This window comes from Trichechus manatus, unplaced genomic scaffold (assembly GCF_000243295.1).
Source record: "Trichechus manatus latirostris isolate Lorelei unplaced genomic scaffold, TriManLat1.0 scaffold00054, whole genome shotgun sequence".
Taxonomy (NCBI): Eukaryota; Metazoa; Chordata; class Mammalia; order Sirenia; family Trichechidae; genus Trichechus; species Trichechus manatus.
Window position 1 is genome coordinate 7,930,491 of NW_004443990.1, and position 22,570 is coordinate 7,953,060.

The 22,570-nt window shown below is 45.1% G+C and overlaps 1 protein-coding gene across 2 annotated transcripts in view; it reads right to left on the reverse strand.

The window, feature by feature from the left end:
• Positions 1-15,665, reverse strand: part of HLF (HLF transcription factor, PAR bZIP family member) — a 59,295-nt gene extending 43,630 nt beyond the window's left edge. The window contains exons 1-2 of one of the 2 annotated variants that reach the window (XM_012555993.2): positions 14,973-15,015; positions 12,829-13,164 (exon numbers count right to left, since the gene is read on the reverse strand). In XM_012555993.2, coding sequence (XP_012411447.1) covers positions 12,829-13,024 — 196 coding nt within the window. In that variant the 5' untranslated portion in view covers positions 13,025-13,164; positions 14,973-15,015. Of the gene's footprint in view, positions 1-12,828; positions 13,165-14,972; positions 15,016-15,177 lie in introns of those variants that run through there. The other variant, XM_004377906.2, reaches the window with a different exon arrangement.
• Positions 15,666-22,570: the final 6,905 nt, after the last annotated feature.

The window sequence follows — 22,570 nt, forward strand, 5'->3', positions numbered from 1 at the left end:
AGAAGAAAGCATTTGCAAGACTTATACTGGGGGGGCAGAGGTCCACTACCAGGGGAGACCCACTCTGGTGCCTCTCCCAGCTCAACAGCCCATCACCAACAACTTCATGACCCAAAGGTGTCACCAAAAAGAAAACTCCAAGTGACAAATCTTACAGCACGTTGGAAAGGTTCATGAGCACTACAGGAGATAGATGATTTCAGTTCACTCTTCACCTGCTCAAGCTCTGCCAAGCACAGGGTCAAGAGCAGTAGGGACACAGAGATGAGAGATACAGCCTCGGCCCATGGAGCTACGTCTAGTAGAGCAGCTGTTACAGAAAATGGGCAGTCACAGTCTGATGTGCTAGGAGACATAGGACCGCCAGTGGGGGCAGCTTAGTGGGCCTGGAGGCTCAGGGAAGGTGTTGGAGGTGGGGTGCCTCTTTTCACAGATATAAATACACAAGATGCTCTCCTGATCTGCGTCTTCATTATCCTTTCTTTCCGAAAATGGCTCAAAAGCTGGGGAGCTGTTTCCGGGCCATCATCACTATAGCACAAGACGCATTCCTACTTAAGTGCCCATAAGATGATGATGGAGGCAGAAGAAGAGAAGAAACAGTTAATAGCAGAATAAAAATAAAAGTAATGAAAGCTGCGGTTTATATATTGAGCACTGTTCTAAGTGCTTCACATGTATCGTTTCATTTACTCCTCCAGGAATCCTATAAAGCAGGTATCAGCATGCTCACTTACAGAGGAGGAAACAATGGCAGAATAGTCACAGGGCTGTGAATGGCAGAGCCTAAGCTGACGGCGTCAGACTCCAGAGGGCATGAGTTTAACCACGACATTCTGCCCCTCCGTGAGAACAGGAAGAACCAGACAAAATTGCTCTAATAGACGGTTATGTCATTAGCAAAGTTCTAAAGGAAACCACTGTCTTTGTGACAGCCTCTCTGATGGCAGGTAAAAGAACTAAAGTGCTCTCTTGGTTCCATATACTTATATGGAAATTTAAATTTAAGAGTATGAAAATTTAGGGGGAGTGAAGTGAAATGGGAGAGGGAGAGCAGAGAGAAACCGCAACAGTTTGGAGGGAATGCTAATCCGAATTACTGAAACGTTCAAATGACAGAAATTCTCTTGTTATTCACTAATGCACACTTGTGATTTAAACATCTATTTATATATACAGTTAAGGTCTTTAAAGACTATGCTGTACTCAAATAAGTTAAATGTGCCTCCTAAAATTATGTTTGCATAATTAATTCATTGGGTAACATCTTTCTTTATAAAGAAGACAAAAGATATAAATTTCATTTTAATCAATTCCAGATCAAATGATCACAAAATCTGAATTAATGCAATACTACTGCAAGACAAGCATGAGGGTAAAAAGGAAACTGAATATTAAGCAGACTCAAACTGCTTCTTTACACCTAGTTTTTGTAATACTGAATCTTCCTGTCCTTCCTCCTTAATCTCTAAGGAATCCAACAAGTAAATACCACTAAATGGCTTGTTATGTTTGGCTGAAAACTTGTTTTTTGACATGGATAAAAATATCATTTTTAAAGTCCTTCAGGTGTTACGGGCCTTTTGAAATAAATGTATTTTAGATTCTTCAAGAAAAAAGACGCTGCTGTCCCCGTTCCCCTGGGAAAATGTATTAATCTAAAGAAATCAACTCTAATGAATTCTATGAAATCCTTACGAAGCCAATTCTACAAACTTTTCTTATCTTCAGAAACTCTATCAGGACCTTATTTCTATCTTTAAATTTTACATTATCTACTCTTTGCTCTATAAACCTTTCAACAGCCTTTGGCCAAAAGCAATACTATTCTGATTGGATCTGAGATCTTGGTCCTGTTTTTAAAAAGTTCTCTCTAGTGAAAGCTTCCCTGATCTTCAGTGATAATAACTAACTAAGCCCATATCATAGTGAATCCATCGTAAGGTGAATTAAGTCTTCTGTCCAATCCTTACAACAGACAGAGTTGAACTGCTTGCCACTTGCCTCAGGAGAACCCTTCATATCTCGGGGTAGTGAGATCTCCGTTCTGGGTAATCCAATTACTGTGTATCTAGATGATCTTGTTCATTTGGTTTATAGCATTGATTCCATTGGCCAGGCCTGGTGGCATCCTTCCCCAAACAAACCTTCACTTTTCCAATTCAATTCAAGAGGCATTTATTGCACATGCATGGACAGCCATGCTTAACTCTTTTCATTAAATGCAGATGCACTTACAGAGTAGCAATGAGACTTCCCTTCTCTGCTCTACTGTCCATGTCAGAGTCCCCCAGCAAAGACATCAGAGCAGACTGTGTTACCCAGAGCTAATTAGAAAAGAAAGCATTGCTCTTCCCAGCTCAATGAGTTTCTGCCAAAGCATTTATTTCTGCCGATCCATTTATGCAATCCCACTTTCTAGGAGAACATTTTGTCACAGATGATTTAGTGTTGTAGCTCCCTCAGGCATCTTACTGTAGCATGCACTCATTGCTTTGAGGAGTCCAGGGTCCCAGGCGATATTTGAGAGTGAAGGGGGTTTAATTAGCCACCAGCCATGTCTCATTATCAGATCCCAAACTCCAAAGCATTCTTCCAAAGATCATTAAAATATACAATTCTCAAATTAAACTTCTAAAAACAAAACTTTCAGTAACTCTTTGTGACAGTGGAGCTGTGTAATTTTTCAGAAGAGAGAAGGAGACAGGATTCCTATTATAAGCTGCATGGGCAGTGAGTTAAGACAATAACGATATCTGTTAAAGTCAGAAAAGAAGGAAAGCAAACATTTTAGTAATTTTCACATCCAGTCATGGAGTCTATATCCACCAGAAGCCAATTTAACAGAAACAAGTACTGTATAGTTTCTAGCCAACAGACACTAGATTCTGCCAACACTCCTGTAACTGTCTATTGTACATAGCTGGAGGTGAAATTGCACACAATGACTGGTTTTTTTTATTTAAGTGAACTGGTTTGGGTTATGACAATTCCTCCAGTTTTCTGCAGTCTTGGCGTGGTATCAGAGTACACTTCAGGGGTACCTGAGTAAGTCCTTTCATGCGTGTGCCATTCAGTACCTCCTCCCTCCCCCAAGATCCTGTCTCCTGCTGCAAAGACCCTTTCCCCTAGCAGCACCTCCCAATACAAAATGAGCGCGCACGCACACACACACACACCCATATTTAAGTCTCATGTATAATTCACTGTGGGGTTCAGGGAAGAGGGGAACCACAAATACAAGGTCAGGACTCAAGAATGCAAAACTGTAATAATGACTCCTTTGTCTCTTAGGAGTAAAATTAATAAGCTGGCCAGAAACCTGGCTAAGTATTTTTAGCTTGATCTGACTGCTGCAGGTAATCCTTAAAATCAGGCACTATTTGTATCACTGAAGTGTTAACTCTCTCTCTTTCATAAGCACATAAAACTCGGTTCGATATACCGTTTGCAAACCTAGCAGGCATTATAAAATAGAGGCATTGAAGAGTGATAAATGTTAATGGGTTGGGTTTATTAAAATCTATTTTTCTACTCCTATGAGACAAACCAACCAGGCCTGATTCTGGAGTTTTAAATTCTAAACCATTCAAATCCCTCAAATGATTTCTTTGCCAAGGAGTGTTTCCCCCAATCACCACAATTACGGGCTTTACATGTGAAACCTAAACCCTGTGTTTTTGAATTACTTTCTCTAAATCATTAGAACATTGTGTTTTGAAAAGCTGTTTGATGTTCAAGGGAGAGTATTTATTTTGAAAATAATAATAATAAGGAAGCCCTGATTTGCCAGAGGAAACTATTGTCAAGTATCTAAAAATGTTTCAAATCCAACCTTGAACCCAAGTGGAAATGTCTTCATGCAATTTCCCTGCTCAAAAGCCTTCAATGGCTCCCCACTGCGTCCTGGATCAAGTTCAAGCTCTGTAACCTGGCACTCATGAAGCTGCCAGCCTGGCTGGGAACCTACCTCTCCGGACTTACGTTCCTCACTCTTCCATATGAATTCTCTGCACCAGCCAAATTGGATCTACACCTTGTTCCCTAAACACCCGTAGGCATTCCCGCCTCTTTAACTCTGCCTGGGCCGCTGCCCACTCTCCAATCTGGCTCCCTCACCTCTCTCCTTTCCAGACTCAACAAAGGTCCACCTCTTCCAAGAAGCCTCATCCTGGGCACTCTTGCCCTGGGCAATGGCTGCTTCCTGTGAGGTCTGGCAGCCCTTATTGTCTGTACTGCTCCCTCACTTATTTTTAAATTTTTTTACTCACTTTTCTTGATTTGTCTTTCACCCTCCTCTTCTCAACAGACATTGGAGAAGGCCTCTATGTACCTGTCATCTGGCACCGAAAACATGCTAGTCTGTCCAGTCATTCATCCCTTCACCTAAAAGTTCTATCTTCCCTACTCAATTGTGAAATCCTATCCTTGCCTGTCTTCCCCAATGTGTAGCACAAAGCGAAACTGGATGCTGTTTCTGGGGCCATCCACATTGTTCCTCTCCTCCTACAACCTCCTCTGTTGCTTTCTTATGGCTGTCTGTATCATTTACTAGAGAAAAGTAACGGAACTGGCCTGGGCTGAGGGTTGGGCTACTATGGGCCAGGTGCCACACTGGGCCCTTCATGCACCTTAGCTGTAGAAAGTTCACAACAACCCAACAAGGGCACCACTTTGCAGATGGGAAAAAGAAGTTTCAGAAAGATTAAGGACTTGCCCATTGCAGGACAACTTGGGGATGCGGGGAGACAATTATTATTCTGAGATGCTTATGAACAGTATTGCTTGTAAGCAGAAGAAGACACTATATCTCTCTCCTCCTCTTCCGGCACCATACCATGCTCTACAGTTTCCTTACCCCTGAGGTCATTAGACTGCCTTCAAATATAATTATTAATGCCTACGGTTAAAAATTCAATAGTAATGTTTATTTTTGTATTAATTCATTTACTTATTTATTTACTAGCAGATATGGCATGGAAGAAATCTTCTCATCAAAAACTTCAGACTTCTTGTTTGTTTGATTTTTTTTAATCCCAGGAGCAAAGAATGAGAAACGGGTACAGTTATCTATCCAAGGCTACCTGAAACTCAGGCTAAGAGAGGGGCAAGCAAGATGAGGCAGAGGAGCAGAGAAGAAATTCAAATTCCGTGACCAGACTCCTTAATTGGCTAGGAAGGAAAAAGTACTGCGACTCCCTGTGAGTCCAGTATGAGTTCCTGGGTGGCACAAATGACTAAGTGATAGACTACTAATTGAAAGGTTGGCGGTTCAAACCCACCCAGAGGCACCTTGGAAGTAAGGTCTGGTGATCTGCTTCCGAAAGGTCACAGCCTTGAAAACCCTATGGAGCAATTCTACTCTTCACACATGGGGTCGTCATGAGTCAGAATCAACTTGAGGGCAACTAACAACAAAACATGAGTCCAGTGCTAGGTCCTCCGACGAGAAATGAGATCAGATGGTGGTGAAGATGCCGCTCACAGCAGCTAGCTGTTATTGAGCGCTTATTGTGTGCCAGGTCCTGTGCAAAGTACTTTATGTGCACTGGCTCATATGACCTTCAACTTCTGAGGCAGGTCCAATGATTATTCCAAAGTCCCAGATGGGAAATCAGAAGTTCAGATTATTTAAATGACTTGCCCAAGATCCTGAGCAAACTAGTGAGCGGCCAAGTCAGGATTCACACCCAGGTTTGTTTGTTTATTGGATCCTATGCTCTAAAACATTAAAGCATTGCCCGTATAGACCTGTGTCTCCAACATGGGCCATTCTGACAGACACTGTGAACAGTGAGCCAGCACACCGCTAGGTCTTAAGGTTAAGTTTGAGTTTACAGCAAAACAATGGTTCAGTAGCTTCAGGTTAAGATATATTACCAGCAAAGTAGGGGGACCTCAAACATTGTAATAAAGGAAAATATAACATGGGACCAAGATACCCAGTACAGAATCAAACAGAGACCCTGTACCTCCCCCCTTCCCTCTTTAATCGATTTTTTTCTAATGTTTTTTCCATCTTATGACTTCCCCTACTACTTTCCCTCTTCCCTGCATTTTCACTGCTGGGACATAAAAAATGATTCCCGAGTTAAAGTGATTAGTGCTGGTTGGAAGAGAGCTTTCTGAGAAACCTAATAAATCACTGCTGTCGTCTCATCCCCGGGCTTTCGACACGAGGATGTTATCAAGGCTCTTTTCTCCTCCCGCCCCCCACCTTTGCCTCTCCTCCACCCAGTTCTGTCTTTATACTGCTATTTTTCTAGTCTGGTAGGCACAGCGCTGAGCTGGAAAGACTCTGCCAAGCCCCGTGGCAGGAGTTGGCCTACAGGAATCCTGCCCACGCAGCAGTGCAGAGAAGACAGGGCCTCTGGGCAGGCGAGCAGGAGAGGGGGCTGGCGCTGGGGTCTGGTTGGACCAGTGGATAGAACAGGTTTCCCTGGCATACGAACTGCCCTACAGAGCTCAGCTTTCTCATGCCAGGGCCAGGACTACAATTTTGCACTGGCACTTGCTGTAATTCTCCTGGGAGGAGAAGTGAGGGGGGCAGGGAGGGAGCGAGCATACCACCCAGAGTTGGGCGAGCTCCACAGGGCACAGCCACATGCCTGGAGCACACGGTCATGCAGGCAGCAGCCACTGTTGCCAGGGCTCACATGAGCCGCTGCTTCCACACTGGCAGAACAGGAGCTGCTAACCCACAAGTGATGCTGCTGGTTTAACATTAGGGAAGTGGCTCCTCCCAACCTGGTGGGAGGACAGAGCTCAGGCAAGGTGCACAGGATAACTGTGGCCATGCTGGAAAAAAAAAATGCATGTATTAATTTTGCAGAGGGGAGGGGACTGCATGAAACAAATCCGTAAACGGAGACGGGGGTTGGGAATCCAGCTAATCTTTTCCCTACCCCCATGCCACCGACATCCTAACACAGCTCTGCGTTCCTGTGCCACGCACCGTGCCAATACTTTGTCATGCATTATCTAATTTAATCCTGCTAACGCCCCATGAGGGAAGGACTCTTTATAATCTCCATTGTACGGATGAGGAAACTGAGGCTTAAAGAGGGCAATAAATCCAGATAAAGTTACACAGCAAGCCAACGGTGGGCCCAGGATGTGATCCCAAGCCACTGAGTCCAGAACCTACTCTCTTAACTGCTAAATTTCCTCACTTTCCATAAACCAGTAAAAAACCAGTTGCCATCAAGTTAGACTCTGACTCATGGCAACCCCATGTGTGTCAGAGTACAACTGTGCTCCACAGGATTTTCAAGGACTCTTTTTGTGTGGAAGTTGATTGCCACGCCTTTCTTCTGAGGGCCTCTGGGTGGACTCTAACGTCCAATCTTTGGTTAGCAGCTGAGGCATTCACCATTTGCACTACCCAGGGACTCCTCTGCTTTCCATGTTGTTGGGTGCTGTCAAGTTGATTTTCAACTCACAGCAACCCCATACGACAGGGTAAAACTGCCCCATAGGGTTTTTTAGGTTGTAATCTTTACAGGAGCAGATCACCAGGTCTTCTCTCCCGCGGAGCTGCTGGGTAGGTTCGAACTGCCAACATTTCTGAAAATGCCTTTTGCCAGAAGTCTAGGGACTATTGTCATGGGAATTTCAGCAATACTAATGGTGGCACAGTAGTTAAGAGCTCAGCTGCTAACCAAAAGGTCTGCAGCTTAAATCCGCCAGTCGCTCCTTGGAAACCCTATGGGGCAGTTCTACTCTGTCCTATAGGGTTGCTATGAGTCAGAATCGACTCCACGGCAGTGGGTTTGGTTTGGTACCAAGCTAACAGAACAGGGCAAGCACATCATCTACAAGGCTTGGTGAAGAAGGGAGGCTTACACAAGAAACAGAAGAAATCCACCAACTTCCTGAAGGAAGTGGACTCCCTTTTCCCTCACAGTCCTCTTGATCCTGATTAATGAGAAACACTTCCAAGATACTGGCAACTATCCATCATGGTGCTCCCAACCTGCAGACGCAACAGTATCCTGGGGTGGGGGTGGGGAGCTATGAACTGCATGCCCCTAAGGAGAGGGAGGAATGAAAGCCTCATTTCCTGATGTTGGGGAAAGCAAGAGAATCCTGTTGCCCCAGCAGGCCCTCCCATAATCCCAGAATGACCGGCACAGAACCCCACTCCATTATTACTCAGACTCCATGACCAGCCTTCTCCCTCCAGGCCAACACCTGGTCAAAAAGGACAGTCAGCAGAAACAACATCAACTTCCTTCATGGGAAGGTGCAATAAGTTCTATCCCACTCCCCCGTTCTTTGTGTGCTACCCTCTCCTCTTGCACAAGACCACACGGAAGAGCTTAACCAGCCTTTATCATGACTTGGCCTCCGTGCTCAGAACTGGAAAGAGGGCCTTCTAATTCTCAGCTGAATACGGGCTTAACAGTGGTAGGACACCCCCAGGCTAGTCAAAGAAAAACCACCAGAGGAAATGATTTCAAATCTGGCTTTGCAAGCATGTGATTTAAAAATAACCCTGCCTTTGTCTGCTATAGATGACTTTCCCTAAAGGGACTGCTGTCCTTAAAGCAATCGCTCAATTCTCAGGGCAAATACATTCTTATTTTTCCATACCCAGCACATACCTCCAGGAGAGTGCCACCTCTGATAGCATCTGAAATGCAAACCCCGAAGTAGCTGAAATGCCTCCTGCATCTCTGCTGGCCTGGGAACATCTAGGGTGCTGCATCTTGGATGACTGAGAAGCCCCCGCAGATGGCGACAACATCCAAGAACCACCACTGGGCCTTTCATTAAGATGTCAGCCTAGAAAGTTCAGTAATCTCAATATAGCCCTATTGGGCTCCAATGAATCCCTGGGGTTATTTCTTCAATAAAAATTTTATTTCTTCAGATATTTGATTCATTCTATGATTGGAGAGCTAGACAGAGAAATAGGGGTGGGGGAGGAAATAGGATAAAGGATGGGGCAGTGGCAGTCAGGGTAACTGCTATGAGCATTTACAAGAATGCTCACCTTATCATTCTAAGACATCCTTGGGATAGACCTACAAATGTATAATTTCTCAGCTTATGACTTCATTTCCTTTCAGCCAGACAGGGAGCACTGATGACACAATGCTACTGAGCGTAACTCAAAGGATGCATGCTGAGCAGACAGCAGAAAACAAATGTCTAGTAAAACTGCTCGGTAATTATCTCCTGATTGGCCTGATGACTTGGTTTTAGCAACTAACAGTTCATAACTACACACTTACTAGTAATCTATTTCTTCTTGGCAACCTCATGTCTCCTGACCTTCCCAAAAACTTTGCCATAAAGTATTACAGGAGGTAAAAAAGCATCCATCTAGATGACAGGGCCCTGAATTAAAGACCAATTTTCCTGACCAAGTTAGAGGTCTAGACCAGTGGTTCTCAACTGGGGGTGACTGCCCTCCCAGGGACATCTGGTTCTTTCTGGAGACATTTTTACTTGTCACAGCTGGGGATTGGTGGTGCTACTGGCATCAAGGGTGTGAAGGCCAGGGAACGCTGCTAAATATCCTACAATGCACAAGGACAGCTCCCACAACAAAGACTTACCCAGCCCAAAATATCAATAGTGCCAAGGCTGAGAAACTTTTATCTATGCTGAAATTGTACAATTTCCAGAATGCCTAAGGCTACATCTGTGCTCTTCCCTTCCAAGGACTCATTTTCCTCAAGTTTAACTTGGTACTTCTACTCTGTTCAGCTACGTAGAATACAGGCAGATCCCGGGTTATGAAATGTCCAATATACGTAGAAGCTGGAGTTTCAAACCACCCCCTGTAAAGCCTATTATATTAAAAATTCAAGGTACATACGATGGTTCGTAATAATAAACAGGTACTACTTCACGATGCACACCCAAACATTATTATTACTACTGTATTATTAAGGTAAAGATGTTTTAGTGTATCTGGAAGTGTTTCTTTAACATTTTTTATGCATAGAAAAGTACACTATATACTAGGTACTAAGACAAACATATGATTAACTGACATTAGATATGAACCATACCTAACTGTTCCGACTTACGTACCAACTCAACTTAAAGACAGACTTAGAGATGGAACCCTTTGGGGACTGCCTGTAATCGACAACTTTCTCCTTTTTTCAGGTGTGCTCATAATACAACATCCATCAAACCCATATCCCCTAGATTTTTTTCATAATCTTATAACAAACAACATTATATGAACAGTACAGTCTTATTTTATCTGAGTTTGATATCTGAAGAAAAGCGTTAAATTTTTCCTTTCTTATTAGGTATATTATTGAGTTCTCAATTCAAAAAAGAAAATGATTTTGAAATGTATTTCCATTATTAAGAAAAGACATTTAAATGAATAGCTTACTTCTAGACTAGTGTCCCCTTGGATCCAAGTGCCTCACCCTCATAACCTAATAAAATGATATCCATTGAAACTCAGAAGTCCCGTGCTATGGACTGAAACTCTGCCTAGGGCATCCCGAATTACTGAAATTGACTGAAGAATGCTGACCCAATGCATTTCATAAGCAGGCTCTGACAGATGACCATTAAAGAAGCTTCAATTTCCAAAACCCCAGTTATTGATTCTCAGTAGGGACCAAAATGTATGGGCCCAATATTAGCATGCCTCTTGGGGGAAAAAATATAGTATTTCTAACATGGTACACATGCTGTACATGGCTTGTTGTTGTTGTCAGCTGCCATTGAGCAGGCTCTGACTCATGGTGACCTTACTGACAGCAGAACAAAATGTTGCCCAGTCCTGAACCATCTTCATGATTGTTGGTATGTTTGAGTCCATTGTTTCAGCTATAGTGTATTCTGAGTACCTTCCAAACTAGGGGGGCTCATCTTCCAACACTATATTCTGTTGTGATCCATAAGGTTTTCATTGGCTAATTTTTGGATGTAGATTGCCAGGACTTTCTTCCTACTCTGTCTTAGTCTGGAAGCTCCGCTGAAACCTGTCTACCATGGCTGACCCTGCTGGTATTTGAAATACCAGTGGCATAGCTTCCAGCATCACAGCAACATGAAAGCCACCACAGTACAACAAACTAACAGACGGGTGGCGGCTACACATGGCAGGGGATTGACAATACTTGTTAAGTGACTGTAGGTATTAGAGTTAAAATATCCCAATCCATTAACTATTGGGCAAAATCTCCTGATACTTCTCTCCAGAAGGGAAGGCTATATACTGTACCTAATTATTTTAAGAAGGTATTTGATAAGACAATGATTGAAATAAAAGATACAAGTTGATATACATATAACAGTGATTACAAGAGTTCCAATTAATCTAACACCTGGTGCTAGTCATCTGGCCCTTTATACACATTGTCTCCAAATTTTCACAATAATCCAACCAAATAGGTAATGATACTCTTTTACACAAAGGGAAACTGAGGCACCAAGCGGTTACGTCACTTTCTAAGGTCACCCGGCTACAAAGTATAAGCCTCAGTCTGCAGAGCAGAACCACTGAGGCACACTGTGCCTTCTCGCTGGGGCTCCACCCACTTCTCCTCTGGTAGTTTTCCCAGTGGGAATGGTTATTTATTTCGCTGATTATCTTTTCCTGTGAAGAAATCAGAGATAATGGCACTGTACATTCTAAGTAGCAAGGGCTCAGGTTCACATGAAGGAGTGCTTTCCCATGTTCCTGCAGCCTCCCGGGGTGGCAGGAGGTTAAGACTTAGTTCTACCACAGCCAGTGGCCTTGCGTTATAATTCAAAGTGGATTTCAGAGAAGGGGCCAGCACAGAGAGATGTGAAAGGGAGAACTTTAACTCCAACATTAGTATTTCAAGATGGGGGTGTTCTCTTCCTCCTTTGCATCATTTCCTTCCATTTTAACCTTGCTCTGTGTGTCACCGGGATTTCTACGTGAGTCGAGGACAAGGAATTCAGTAACCATCTCCAGCACAACTCTCACATTGTCCTGCTTTCTCTCCTCCCCTGCAGCTAAGGCCCTCAGCTCCGTGACCTTCCTCATGATTTGTCGTGCTGAATCTCTGTCCTGGTTACCTACGCGCATGAAATGGTCTGTCTTCCTGTTCATTTTGTATTACAGGGTGCTAAAGACATAAAGCCAGAGCTGCCTCAACCTGTGTTGGTATCTGAGCACTTAGCAGTGGGTTTTGAAATACTGGTCATTTTAGGTGACGTTTTGTGTAATATTTCAACACCATTTACAGCTGACCTTGCGGCCCGGATGGCTTTGGTAAAGGTGGATTAAGTGTGATGTACAGATGAAAATGAAAAAAAAAAAAAGTACGAACAATTTGGTGTATGTGAATAGCAGCAGGATAGAGGTGGGGTCTGGCACGGAAAGAGGCTAAGCCATACTTAACATGAGAGCCGCTTTTAGGTTCAGTTTCTCAGTGAAATCAACTGGCAAGACATGATAAAAAAGAGATTTGTCCCTGACTTCAAACTCACTTTTCTTTTTTTCCCTCAGGCCAGAGAAGAATGAATGTAGGTAAACCACAACCTTGTAGAAAACCTACCCAAATTGTTCAGCTAGATCCTATTATCCGTGTATTTTGGGAATGAGGAAGGGCGACAGGAGGTGAGACGGATATTAATTAGCCCAGTCATTAACTGTAGGCTGGCATTTCTCAAACTGCAATCCTTGGATCAGCTGCATCAGAATTCCCTGGAGAGCAGGTTAAAAATGCATATTCCTGGGTCTTCACCCCAAGGCTCCTCTTTTAAAACATATATATCAAGCCACCCCGAGCATTAAGACATTTATGCCATCTCCACCCTGCCCCTCCCCTTGCCCTCCTCTGCATCTGAAGGGAGAACCTTCTGAGGGTTTACCTGGTCTGATGGGGCTTTGCATGCAGTTTGGGGATGGGAGGCCAGGGTGAATGGGTGCAGAGGCCCGACTGCTGAGGTCCATGACGGAAGGGGCAGCCGAGGAAGCAGGCTGCAGCCCAGGAGGGTGAGGGCTGTGGTCGTGCTGTGATGGGCTGGGGGGAATGCCATTTTCTGACAGAAACTCCTCCAGGTCCATGTATTCCAACTGGAAAGTATCTCCGTCATAGGGAAGGGTTTTGTCCCATAAGGTGGGCCCCAAGAACGCCGACTGGGGGACCGTCGGGCTGTTACTGTCATCATCCAGCTTCTTCTCCTTGTCTTTATCTTTACTAAATGCTGCAGGAAAAGGGGAAAGTTGGACTTTAAAAAAAAAAAAAAAAAGGAAGGAAAGAAAAGAAAAAGCATTGCTTCTAACACCCCTCCTGACCTCTGCCACAACACCGCTTCAGAACTTTGCCTCTTCTCACAGACACGGGGGTCCTTCCCTGGCTGCTGTTCTTTGTGGATTTAGAGTTAAAAGTTCAGGCAGGACATGGATCTCTGCCTGTGTTTCAGCATCTTCCTATTTACTTTGGAAAGAAAGCACTAGTCCTTGGGAAAAGGCTACAGACTGATCTAGGATAAAAACAACAGAACAGAGCTCCAGAGCATTAGCTGAGGAGATAAAGAATGTCAGTCTAAAGTGGGGAAGTAACACCTGCAACTACATACAACTGCTGGGGTTTTTAAGAAAACAGCCAATAACCAGGCATGATGTATCTTCCAGGAAACTCACGACACTAACAACATTGGGTCATTCAGACGACAAAGCCAGCGTGTTGGTGATCTTGATTTTGGTAAAGCAGGGACTCTCCACTCTTCTTTAGACAAAGTATTAAAGACATGGAGGCTCTGAGATTTGAAGGAACTTGATCCATGTCTTACACTGGCAGAGAAGAAAAATGACAGCCTTCTGAGCCCCTGTGTGTTTGCTCCTAAAGCCAGGGAGCACTGTTTTACACAAAAGCAGTTTTTAAAATACAAAAGTGCTTTTCTTCTTCCTTTTCCCCAAACACTTAAGTATGATCCGATTTACAAAAATTATATGTCTATGCAATCTGTCAAATGCACAGCTATTGGAAAAGGCAAGATACTCTACATACTACTCTACATATGGAGGTATGCAGCTGTTTCCTACCTGGAAATATCGGTCACCTGATCAGGTCTTTAAGGGGATGCTTTGAATTTTGCCAGTTCTACCCAGGCGCTGGTGTAATCTGGGATTAAGGAATTCTCAGTTTCTTCCTCAGGGAAGCATAGCCTTCACCGCCGCCCATTCCAACCCTCTACCGTCTCATCTCCCGGGAATCTGACTTAAAACACCCACAGATGCAAAAGCCTGCAGGCGGCCCCTTCCTCCCAAGGTGCTATTCGTTAAAGGAGAGTTACGGGAGGGAAGCTATAATCTGCAGACTGCGAACCAAACGTCTCAGCTCTTCCAAAGCAACAGGCTGTCCCTAGAAAAGGAGATGCGAGTACTCCGAAGCTATTTGTGGCCAAATAATCTTTCAAGACTTTACACTATGAGCCGCATGGTTCCCATTTTCTGCTGGGATACCGAAAGCACGAAACGCATCAGCCCAAATGACAAATGCGCGGCGGCACCAGCTTGGCTCCGCGCCTCCTTGCACGCACCCCTCCTCTCCCGCTACAGTCAAGGTTGCCTGGGAAAGGTTTGGGACTTACCAAGAAATGGCTCAAGCCAGAGGAGGCTCCTGCGCGGTTACACGTGAGCCGGCTCAACTCTCCCCTCCCACCAGGAAAAGTGAACCGGGAAAGTGTCAGCGTTGGAAGCGTGTACGGCTTCCAGACGAGAAACCACTCCCCCCACCAGCTCCAACCCCCACCCCCTTTCTGAGTTACCCTTCTTGGGGAGAAAACCCTCCACCGCTCACACCTCCTGAGTTCCCAATACTAATAAAAGAAGCAATAACACGATCCCAATACCCAAGCTACGCAGTGAGATCTCCGCCCGCCCCACTGCTCCCAGCCCATTGACCCGGTAGCACCAGGCCTCCTGGTTTCTCCTCTCAGCCTGCCAAGCCCCGCTCTCGCGCAGGCAGTTTCTCTCTGCGTGCGGGTACACCTTTGGGGACAATCCTGACCTGTCAAGTTACACCTTCCACCTGTGCCGCAGAAGCAGCACCCAGGGAGACTGGCAGCGCTATCTCAAATGTTGCCGAGGGGTTCCCAGGGACAGTTAGGGTGGGACATGGGTACTCCGGCGGGCCCGCGGGGGTGCCAAGCCGAGGAGGGGGACCCCGGGAGCGTCTCCCCTTCCCAGAGCGGGGCGGCCGCAGCAGCGCTCACCGTCGTCGTGATGAAGGGGAAGCTTCAGCGGGTTCTCCAGCAGGGACCTGAGTACGCCGTAGGGAGGCGGGATAAAGGTGGGGTTCAAGGGGAGCGGTCGGGACATTTTCTCCATCGCGATGCACTCAATTTTTTTTCTTTTAAAAAGATAAAAAACCCAACCGCCCCCCCAAAATGTTGCTGAGCTGTTTCCTCCGTCCTTTGCCAAAAGTACTCTTTCAAGGCGGTGGAGACAAGGGAAGAAAAAATTTACTTATATCTTTATAAATACATCTGCATAAAAATTTAAAAGAAAAAAAAAAACTTTCGGGTTCCCGGTGCAGACGGTCCCCGGAGAGCGCGCCAAGTGCCCCCGGGGTCCTCGGCGACGTGCAGGATGCTGCCACCTGCCTTGAACCTCTCGTCTCGTAAAATGTTCAAAATTGCGAAAAAGAAAGATAACAGCGTCGACGGCTGCAGAACGGCAGCAGGCACCGCGCCGACCCCAGCCCACTAGCGCGAGCACCCAAGGCCACGCGCCGTCCCACCCCACCCCCCCGCCCCGCGCCGCGGCCGCTGCTCCCCGGCTCTCAGCGGCCCCGCAGCGCCGGGCTCAGAGCATCCGGCCGCCCATGTGTGGCGGCTCTGACAAGAGTGACGTCAGGGTCCGCACCGCGCGCCGATAGGCGTGCGGGGGCGGGGCCCCGTGTTGCCCCGCCCCACCGCGTCGCCGCCCCTCCCACCCTCTGCCGCGTGTTTAGCGCCGTCGCGCGCGCCGATTTTCCGGGACCTTGCCAGCCTCGGTGGGCTGCAAAGGGGCAGATGCCAGATCTACTGAGCCACTGATCCGGGCTGAGAATCTATTTTTTTTTTTTTTTCGGGGTGGGGAGAAGAATGAGGAGTTTCTATCATTAGTTTTCAACCTGGAAATGATTTGGGGAGTTTAAAAAATCTCGATGCCCAGGCCGCACCCCAGATCAATGAAATCAGAATCCCTGGGGATGGAACCCAGGTAGCAATAGTTTTTAAAACACCCCAGGTAGTTCTAATGAGCAGCCAAGTGAGAATGTCTGGTTTACATCGAATTGAGGTAAATACTCTTCTAAATACGTTTTCTGTCGCCAACCAAGCTTAAAGCCCTCTCTCTTGCCCCGCTTCCACAACCACCAGAAGATAACTACTTGCTAGAAACTCGACTGCGATGCGAAGAGTGGAGAGGAGCATGGAGCTGTGGACGGAGCTGCTGTGACTTGTTTCCCATGCTATCAGGGGAAACTGAGTGAGGGAAGACAGAGACACTGAACGGGGGTTTAGGAATATTTGCTCCAGGAGCGTATATGTGTGACTGTGCCTGGGTAAATTACAAGGTCTGCACGGTCATTAAAATAATGTTGGAAACCATTCTTTGCCGAGCGGGGGTGGGGGAGGTGTTTGTGGTCCTAGCAGCGGCTGCAGCTCCTCCCTCTGCCAGCTGGACCCCGCGGCGCCTATAGTGCCCAGAGCCCTGCGTGCGCCCCCGGTGTCGGCCGCGGATGCAAACACCGGGCAGAGTGGCCCTGAGCGCTGGCGTCCAGGCCTGGAGAGCTGGGGGTGGACAGCAGGTTCCTTCTCTCTCCCCGCTTTTCTCTACTAAGACTAGGGTAGTAGGATCTGGAGCAAGGGCTGCAAGACGGAATGGGCACAAATGAAAGAAACCTTATTTTAGTGAGAGAGAACGGCCTTCGTGACCCTAGGCTGAGGCCCGGGGGTGGGATGTGGTGGAGTCCTGGTGGGGTCCACTTCTCTGGAGTACCCCAGGAAGCGAGGTGTAAGAGAGAAGGTCCTTGGAAGCTGGGAGACCAGTAACTGGCCAGGTGACTTCTGCTCCGCTCAGAGGTGCAGTTTTCTTATCAAAGGGCCCGTGATCAAGTGACCTCGATGGTTCTTCTTATTCTGAAATTATGAAGAAAGGATAAGGTAACATGCTAAGTGAGATGGTATCGCAATGTTTCAGATTTCAGTCAAATTTCAGAAACATCAGAATTTTAGCTAATTTCACATACATTTATTGAGCACCAAATGTATGCCAGGGACTATGCCAGGACTGGGGAGAAAAAGATGAATAAGACATAATTCTTACCTTTAAGAACTCATAGTTTAGGGTCTAGCAGATAAACAAACATTACAATATAGTCTTAAAAGAGCAAACATGGACAGATGAAGGTGACATGGGTACTTATATTAGGTGAGGAATCATAAAGATGATTTCTGACCTGAAGCTTGGAGCTAATGGTCTTTCATGAACTTTGCAAATCTTCTAATTCTATTGTATTGTTTTTCACAATAGAAGACACTCCCTCTCCACTATCATTTTGTTTATTCTGTTTCGAGATGAGGCCATTTCCCTGACTTGATCCCCCCACATACTTTAAGCACATAAGGTAGTTCACTGGGAGCATCCTCTCAGACTGCTTAGAAATAGATTGCAGGTGCACAAAAGGAAGCATAACCTAGGTTTTGTATAGCAATCCACCAGCATGACTCAGGGTGACACAAACAGTTAAGTGCTTGGCTACTAACCAAAAGGTTGGTGGTTCAAAACCACCCAGAGGTGCCTTGGAAGAAATGCCTGGCTATCTGCTTCTGAAAGTTTATACCCATGAAAACCCTATGCACAGTTGTTCAGTGCAGCACATGGACTTGCCATGAGCACACCCAGATGTTCTACCTGTTCACAGTTGCCTGCCCTTCCTCACTTCCCCATGTTTCCAGACATGAAACCCTTATCAGCTGAAGTAGTTTGGCTTCTTTAGGTAATCCTTCCCTTACCACCTGGAAGAGCCTAATTCTTGGGATCGGAAATTACATTTCTCATTTTAAATGGATAAACTGGCATCTGGGTTTGTCAACCAGTGTCTTGAAAATTTGGTTCATATAATGCCTCTGATTCTGACCAGATTGAGGGCCAGCCCCTTTGACCACCCACAATGACTCTTCTCTCTTGCTCGGCCTTCTCTAAATTCGAATGTATTTGCTAGATACTTGAAATTATTAGGAGCATTGACTAGCCTTCAAACTTTTACTGTCCTATCCCTTGACAAGATAAATGAAATTGGTACATTTTCTTTACTCAGGTTGTCTGTAAACTTGTTTTCTTTGACTTTTCATTTGACTACAAATCGGTGGCTTAACAGGAAGCAGTGGTGGATAGATGCCAGGTGAGAGAAATAAGGGGGATAGAAGGAACCAAAACTTATGCCTGTAGGATGATAAACCCCAAAACCAAACCCGTTGCCATTGAGTTGATTTCGACTCATAGCGACCCTATAGGACAGAGTAGAACTGCCCCATAGGGTTTCCGTGGCTAAACTCTTTACGGAAACAGACCGTCACATCTTTCTCCTGCGGAGCAGCTAGTGAGTTGCAACCACTGGAACTTTAGGTTAGCAGCTGAGCACTTTAACCACTGTGCCACCAGGGCTCCTTGTAGGATGGTAAGAACCTCTAAATTCCACAGGCAAATTCTTAAAGGGATGATCTCTGCAAATGAGCATGAACCCTAACTCCTGTGCATATGGCCAGAAATAACAGCCCTTGGTGGTGCAGTGGTTAAGCGCTTGGCTGCTAACTGAAATGTCAGCAGTTCGAATCCACCAGTTGCCCCACAGGAGAAAGATGTGGCAGTCTGTTTTCATAAAGATTACAGCCTTGGAAACCCTATGGGACAGTTCTGTTCTGTCCTATAGGGTCACTACATGTTAGAATTGACTCGATGGCAATGATATGGGCTTAGTGCTTTTTCATTGAAAAGCACCTCCACCCGTGCCATCTCACTGGGTCCTGAAAACCGGTGAGGAACCAATGGTGCCCATTTTCTATGTAATAACCCACACCAAAACCTAGTGGTTTACAAAAATAACCATTTTATTATTTCTTATCCTTTTGCAATTTGGGCCAGGCTCAGCTGGGATGGTGGGATGGCTGGCCTTGTCTCTCTTTCCATGTAGTCTTGCAGCCTCTCCCCTTTTCACATGGCCTCTTTACATGGTCTCTTCATGTGGTCTCTTCAGCAGAGTAGCCAGACTTCTTACATTGCAACTCAAGGCTGCAAGAGCCAGCATTTCAAGATGAGCTCCAATGTGCAAGCTCTCATCAAGTCTTTGTTTGCTAATGTCCCCATGCCCAAAGCAAAGCACTTGGCCAAGCCTTGAGTCAATGGGAAGGGAGCTCCACAAGGACATGAAAATTAGGTGGCAGAGTTCATTGGGAGTCACCAAATAACAGTCTACCGCAGCCATTCAGTTATTTTACATTTCAGACAAAGACCATTGAGATCACAGGATTTATACAAGGTCTTCAGGCAGAACCAAGACTTGTACCAAGATTTTCTGACCATAAGTCCAGTGTGTTATTGGATGTTTACTCAGTCATCCATTCAATACGAGTTCAAAACAACTATGTGCAAAGCTCTGAGAGGGATGCAAAGATAAATCAGACACAGATCCTGTCTGATGGGAGCTTACAGTCTAGTTAGAGACATGCCATGTAAAACCATAATACAATGTTGACTGTGATGGTCTAAGAGGAACGTAGAGTACTGTTATGGATTGAATTGTGTCCCTAAAAAATATGTGTTGTAAAACTCAACCTCTATGCCTGTGTTTATAATCCCATTTGAGAATGGCTTGTCTTTGGTATGTTAATGAAGCAGGATTACTCTAGGGTATATCTTGAGTCAGTGTCTTACAAGATAAAAAATGAGCGGATTAAGCAAGCAGAGGTGGGGTAAGATAAATGCCAAGACACAGAGATCTCCAAGGAACCAAGAAGCAGAAGCTGAAGAAACAAGGACCTTCCTCCAGAGCTGAGAGAGAGAGAAAGCCTTCCCATAGAGCCAGCCCCCTGAACTTGGACTCCTAGCCTCCTAAACTTTGAGAAAGGAAATTTCTGTTTGTTAAAGCCATCCACTTGTGGTATTTCTGTTATAGCAGCACTAGATAACTAACACAGAATTTGGTACTGGAAGAGTAGGGTGCTGCTCTAACAGATACCTAAAATGTGGAAGCAGTTTTGGGATTGGGTAATAGGTAGAGGCTGGAAGAGCTTTAAGGTGCCTGATAATAAAAGCCTAGATTGCCTTGAAGAGACTGTTGGTAGAATTATGGATGTCAAAGGCAATTCTGATGAGAGCTCAGAAGGAAGTGAGAAGAGCAATAGAGAAAGTCTCTATCGTCTTAGAGAATACGTTTGGTGCTAGCAACAGAATGTTGCTAGAAATGTGGACATTAAATGTGCTTCTGGTGAGGCTTTAAAAGAAAATGAACATGTAACTGGAAAATGGAAGAAGGGCGATGCTTTTTATGCAGTGGCAAAGAACTTGTCTGAATTTTGTTCAAATGTCTAGTGGAAGGTAGAACTTGGAAGTGATAAACTTGAATATCTGACTGATGAGATTTCTAAGCAAAATCTTAAAGAGGCTGTATGGTTTTTCCTTGCCACTTATAGTAAAATACGAGAGGAAAGAGATGGACTTAGAAATAAACGGTGCAAAATGAAAACAGAACTTAAAGATTTGGAAAATTCTGTTGTACAAACTAAGGACACGTGTCCTAGAATGTTCACCAAGGATGTGACTACACAATCTTTTGTTAAAGAGATTAAGCCTGTGCCTGATGGCTCCAACTACCACAGCAAAAAACTTACCAGCTTAGACTGAAGGGGACAGAGAAAGAAAGAAAGAAAAGAAGTTGTCTGCCTCTTGGAATTCTACAAGCAAGAAACAGGCCAAAGAGCTACATCTTTGTCCACCAAGAAAAGAAAAGAAGGACTGTCCCTGGAGCAGCTCGGAGATCAGCAGAACTGTTGGAAGCAGTACAGGAAGCAGGGACTTCTCTGTTTCAAATGGTGGGGCCATGGTCTCCTGGATCTAAAAGGGTAGGACAACCGTCTCCTAGATTTCAGAGTCGGATCTTTGCCAACTTGGTTCTGGAATGAAAGGCTGCTGTTCACAAGTACCAGGAGGATGGGGCCGCCACCTAAAGCTGAAGAGGTGGGGCTTCTATGCCCGGGGGTAAAAGAGTGGGAGTTGGATTATCACTCAGATGGACTAGGAGAATGGGGCTGCCCAAAGCTGAGGGAGCCGAGCTGCCGTCCCAGTGGGCCTGGAAGGTGGAGCTGAAGCCCAGGGCGGAGGGGCCTTTACCCAGAATCCAGACAGCATGGCCAACATCCAGAGTCTGGAAGGCAGGACCATTGCCTAGATGGTCTCAGAGAACAGAGGACTACTTTCAAGACTTGAGAGCTAGTGTAGCTTGTCTTGCTGGGTCTTGGACTTGTTTGATGCCCATTATCCCTTCTTTCCCTACGATTTCTCCCATTCGTAATGGAAATGTCTACCTTGTGCCTGTTCCACCATAGTATTTTGGAAACAGATAACTTGTAGTCTAGATTTCACAGGTTCACAGATGAAGAGGAATTTTGCTCCAGGATGGAACACACCTAAAGTCTCACCCATATTTGACTTAGAGGATTCAGAAGAGGAGATTTTGGACTTGGAGTTGATTTATGACTTTGGGGAGGATGTGATGGGGTGAACGTGTTTTGCATGTGGCAAGGACATGAATTTGGGGGGGCCAAAAGGTGGAGTGTTACGGATTGAATTGTGTCCCCAAAAAATATGTATTGTAAATACTAACCTCTATGCCTATGGTTATAATTCCATTTGGAGACGGGGTGTCTTTGTTATGTTAATGAGGCAGGATTAGTGTAGGGTGTGTCTTGAGACAATCTCTTACAAGATAAAAAATGAGCAGTTTAAGCAAGCAGAGATGGGGTGAGATAGATGCCAAGACACATGGAGATCTCCAAGGAACCAGGAAGCAGAAACTAAAGAGACAAAGGCCTTCCTCCAGAGTTGACACAGAGAGAAAGCCTTTCCATAGAGTCCGCACTCTGAAGCCTCTTAAACTGTGAGAAAATAAATTTCTGTCTGTTAAAGCCATCCACTTGTGGTATTTCTGTTATAGGAGCACTAGATGACTAAGACAAGTACCAAAGGGCTTTGGAGATAAAGAGATTTGTTTAGGGAATGGGAAATCAGCAAAATTCCTCAAATCAGGACTTTAAGGATGCATAGTATTTATATATGTAGAAATCAGGGATAAGGTTAGAGAAAAAAGGGCATCTCAGAAGAAGGAAATTACATGAGTAAAGATATAGAAATAGGAAATTGGTAGACATGTAAATATTTCATTATGTATATAGCTATAGATGTTTTTGGTGGATATCATTTGAAAATATGGCAGTTTAAATGTTTTAACTGTGGCCAATGAGTTTTTCTAATATATTGCATATGAGCTTCAAAGACATAGAATCCTTCTTTGCATACTTGTAGGCTGAGTAATGGCCTGAAAAAATGTCCACATCTTACTCTCCA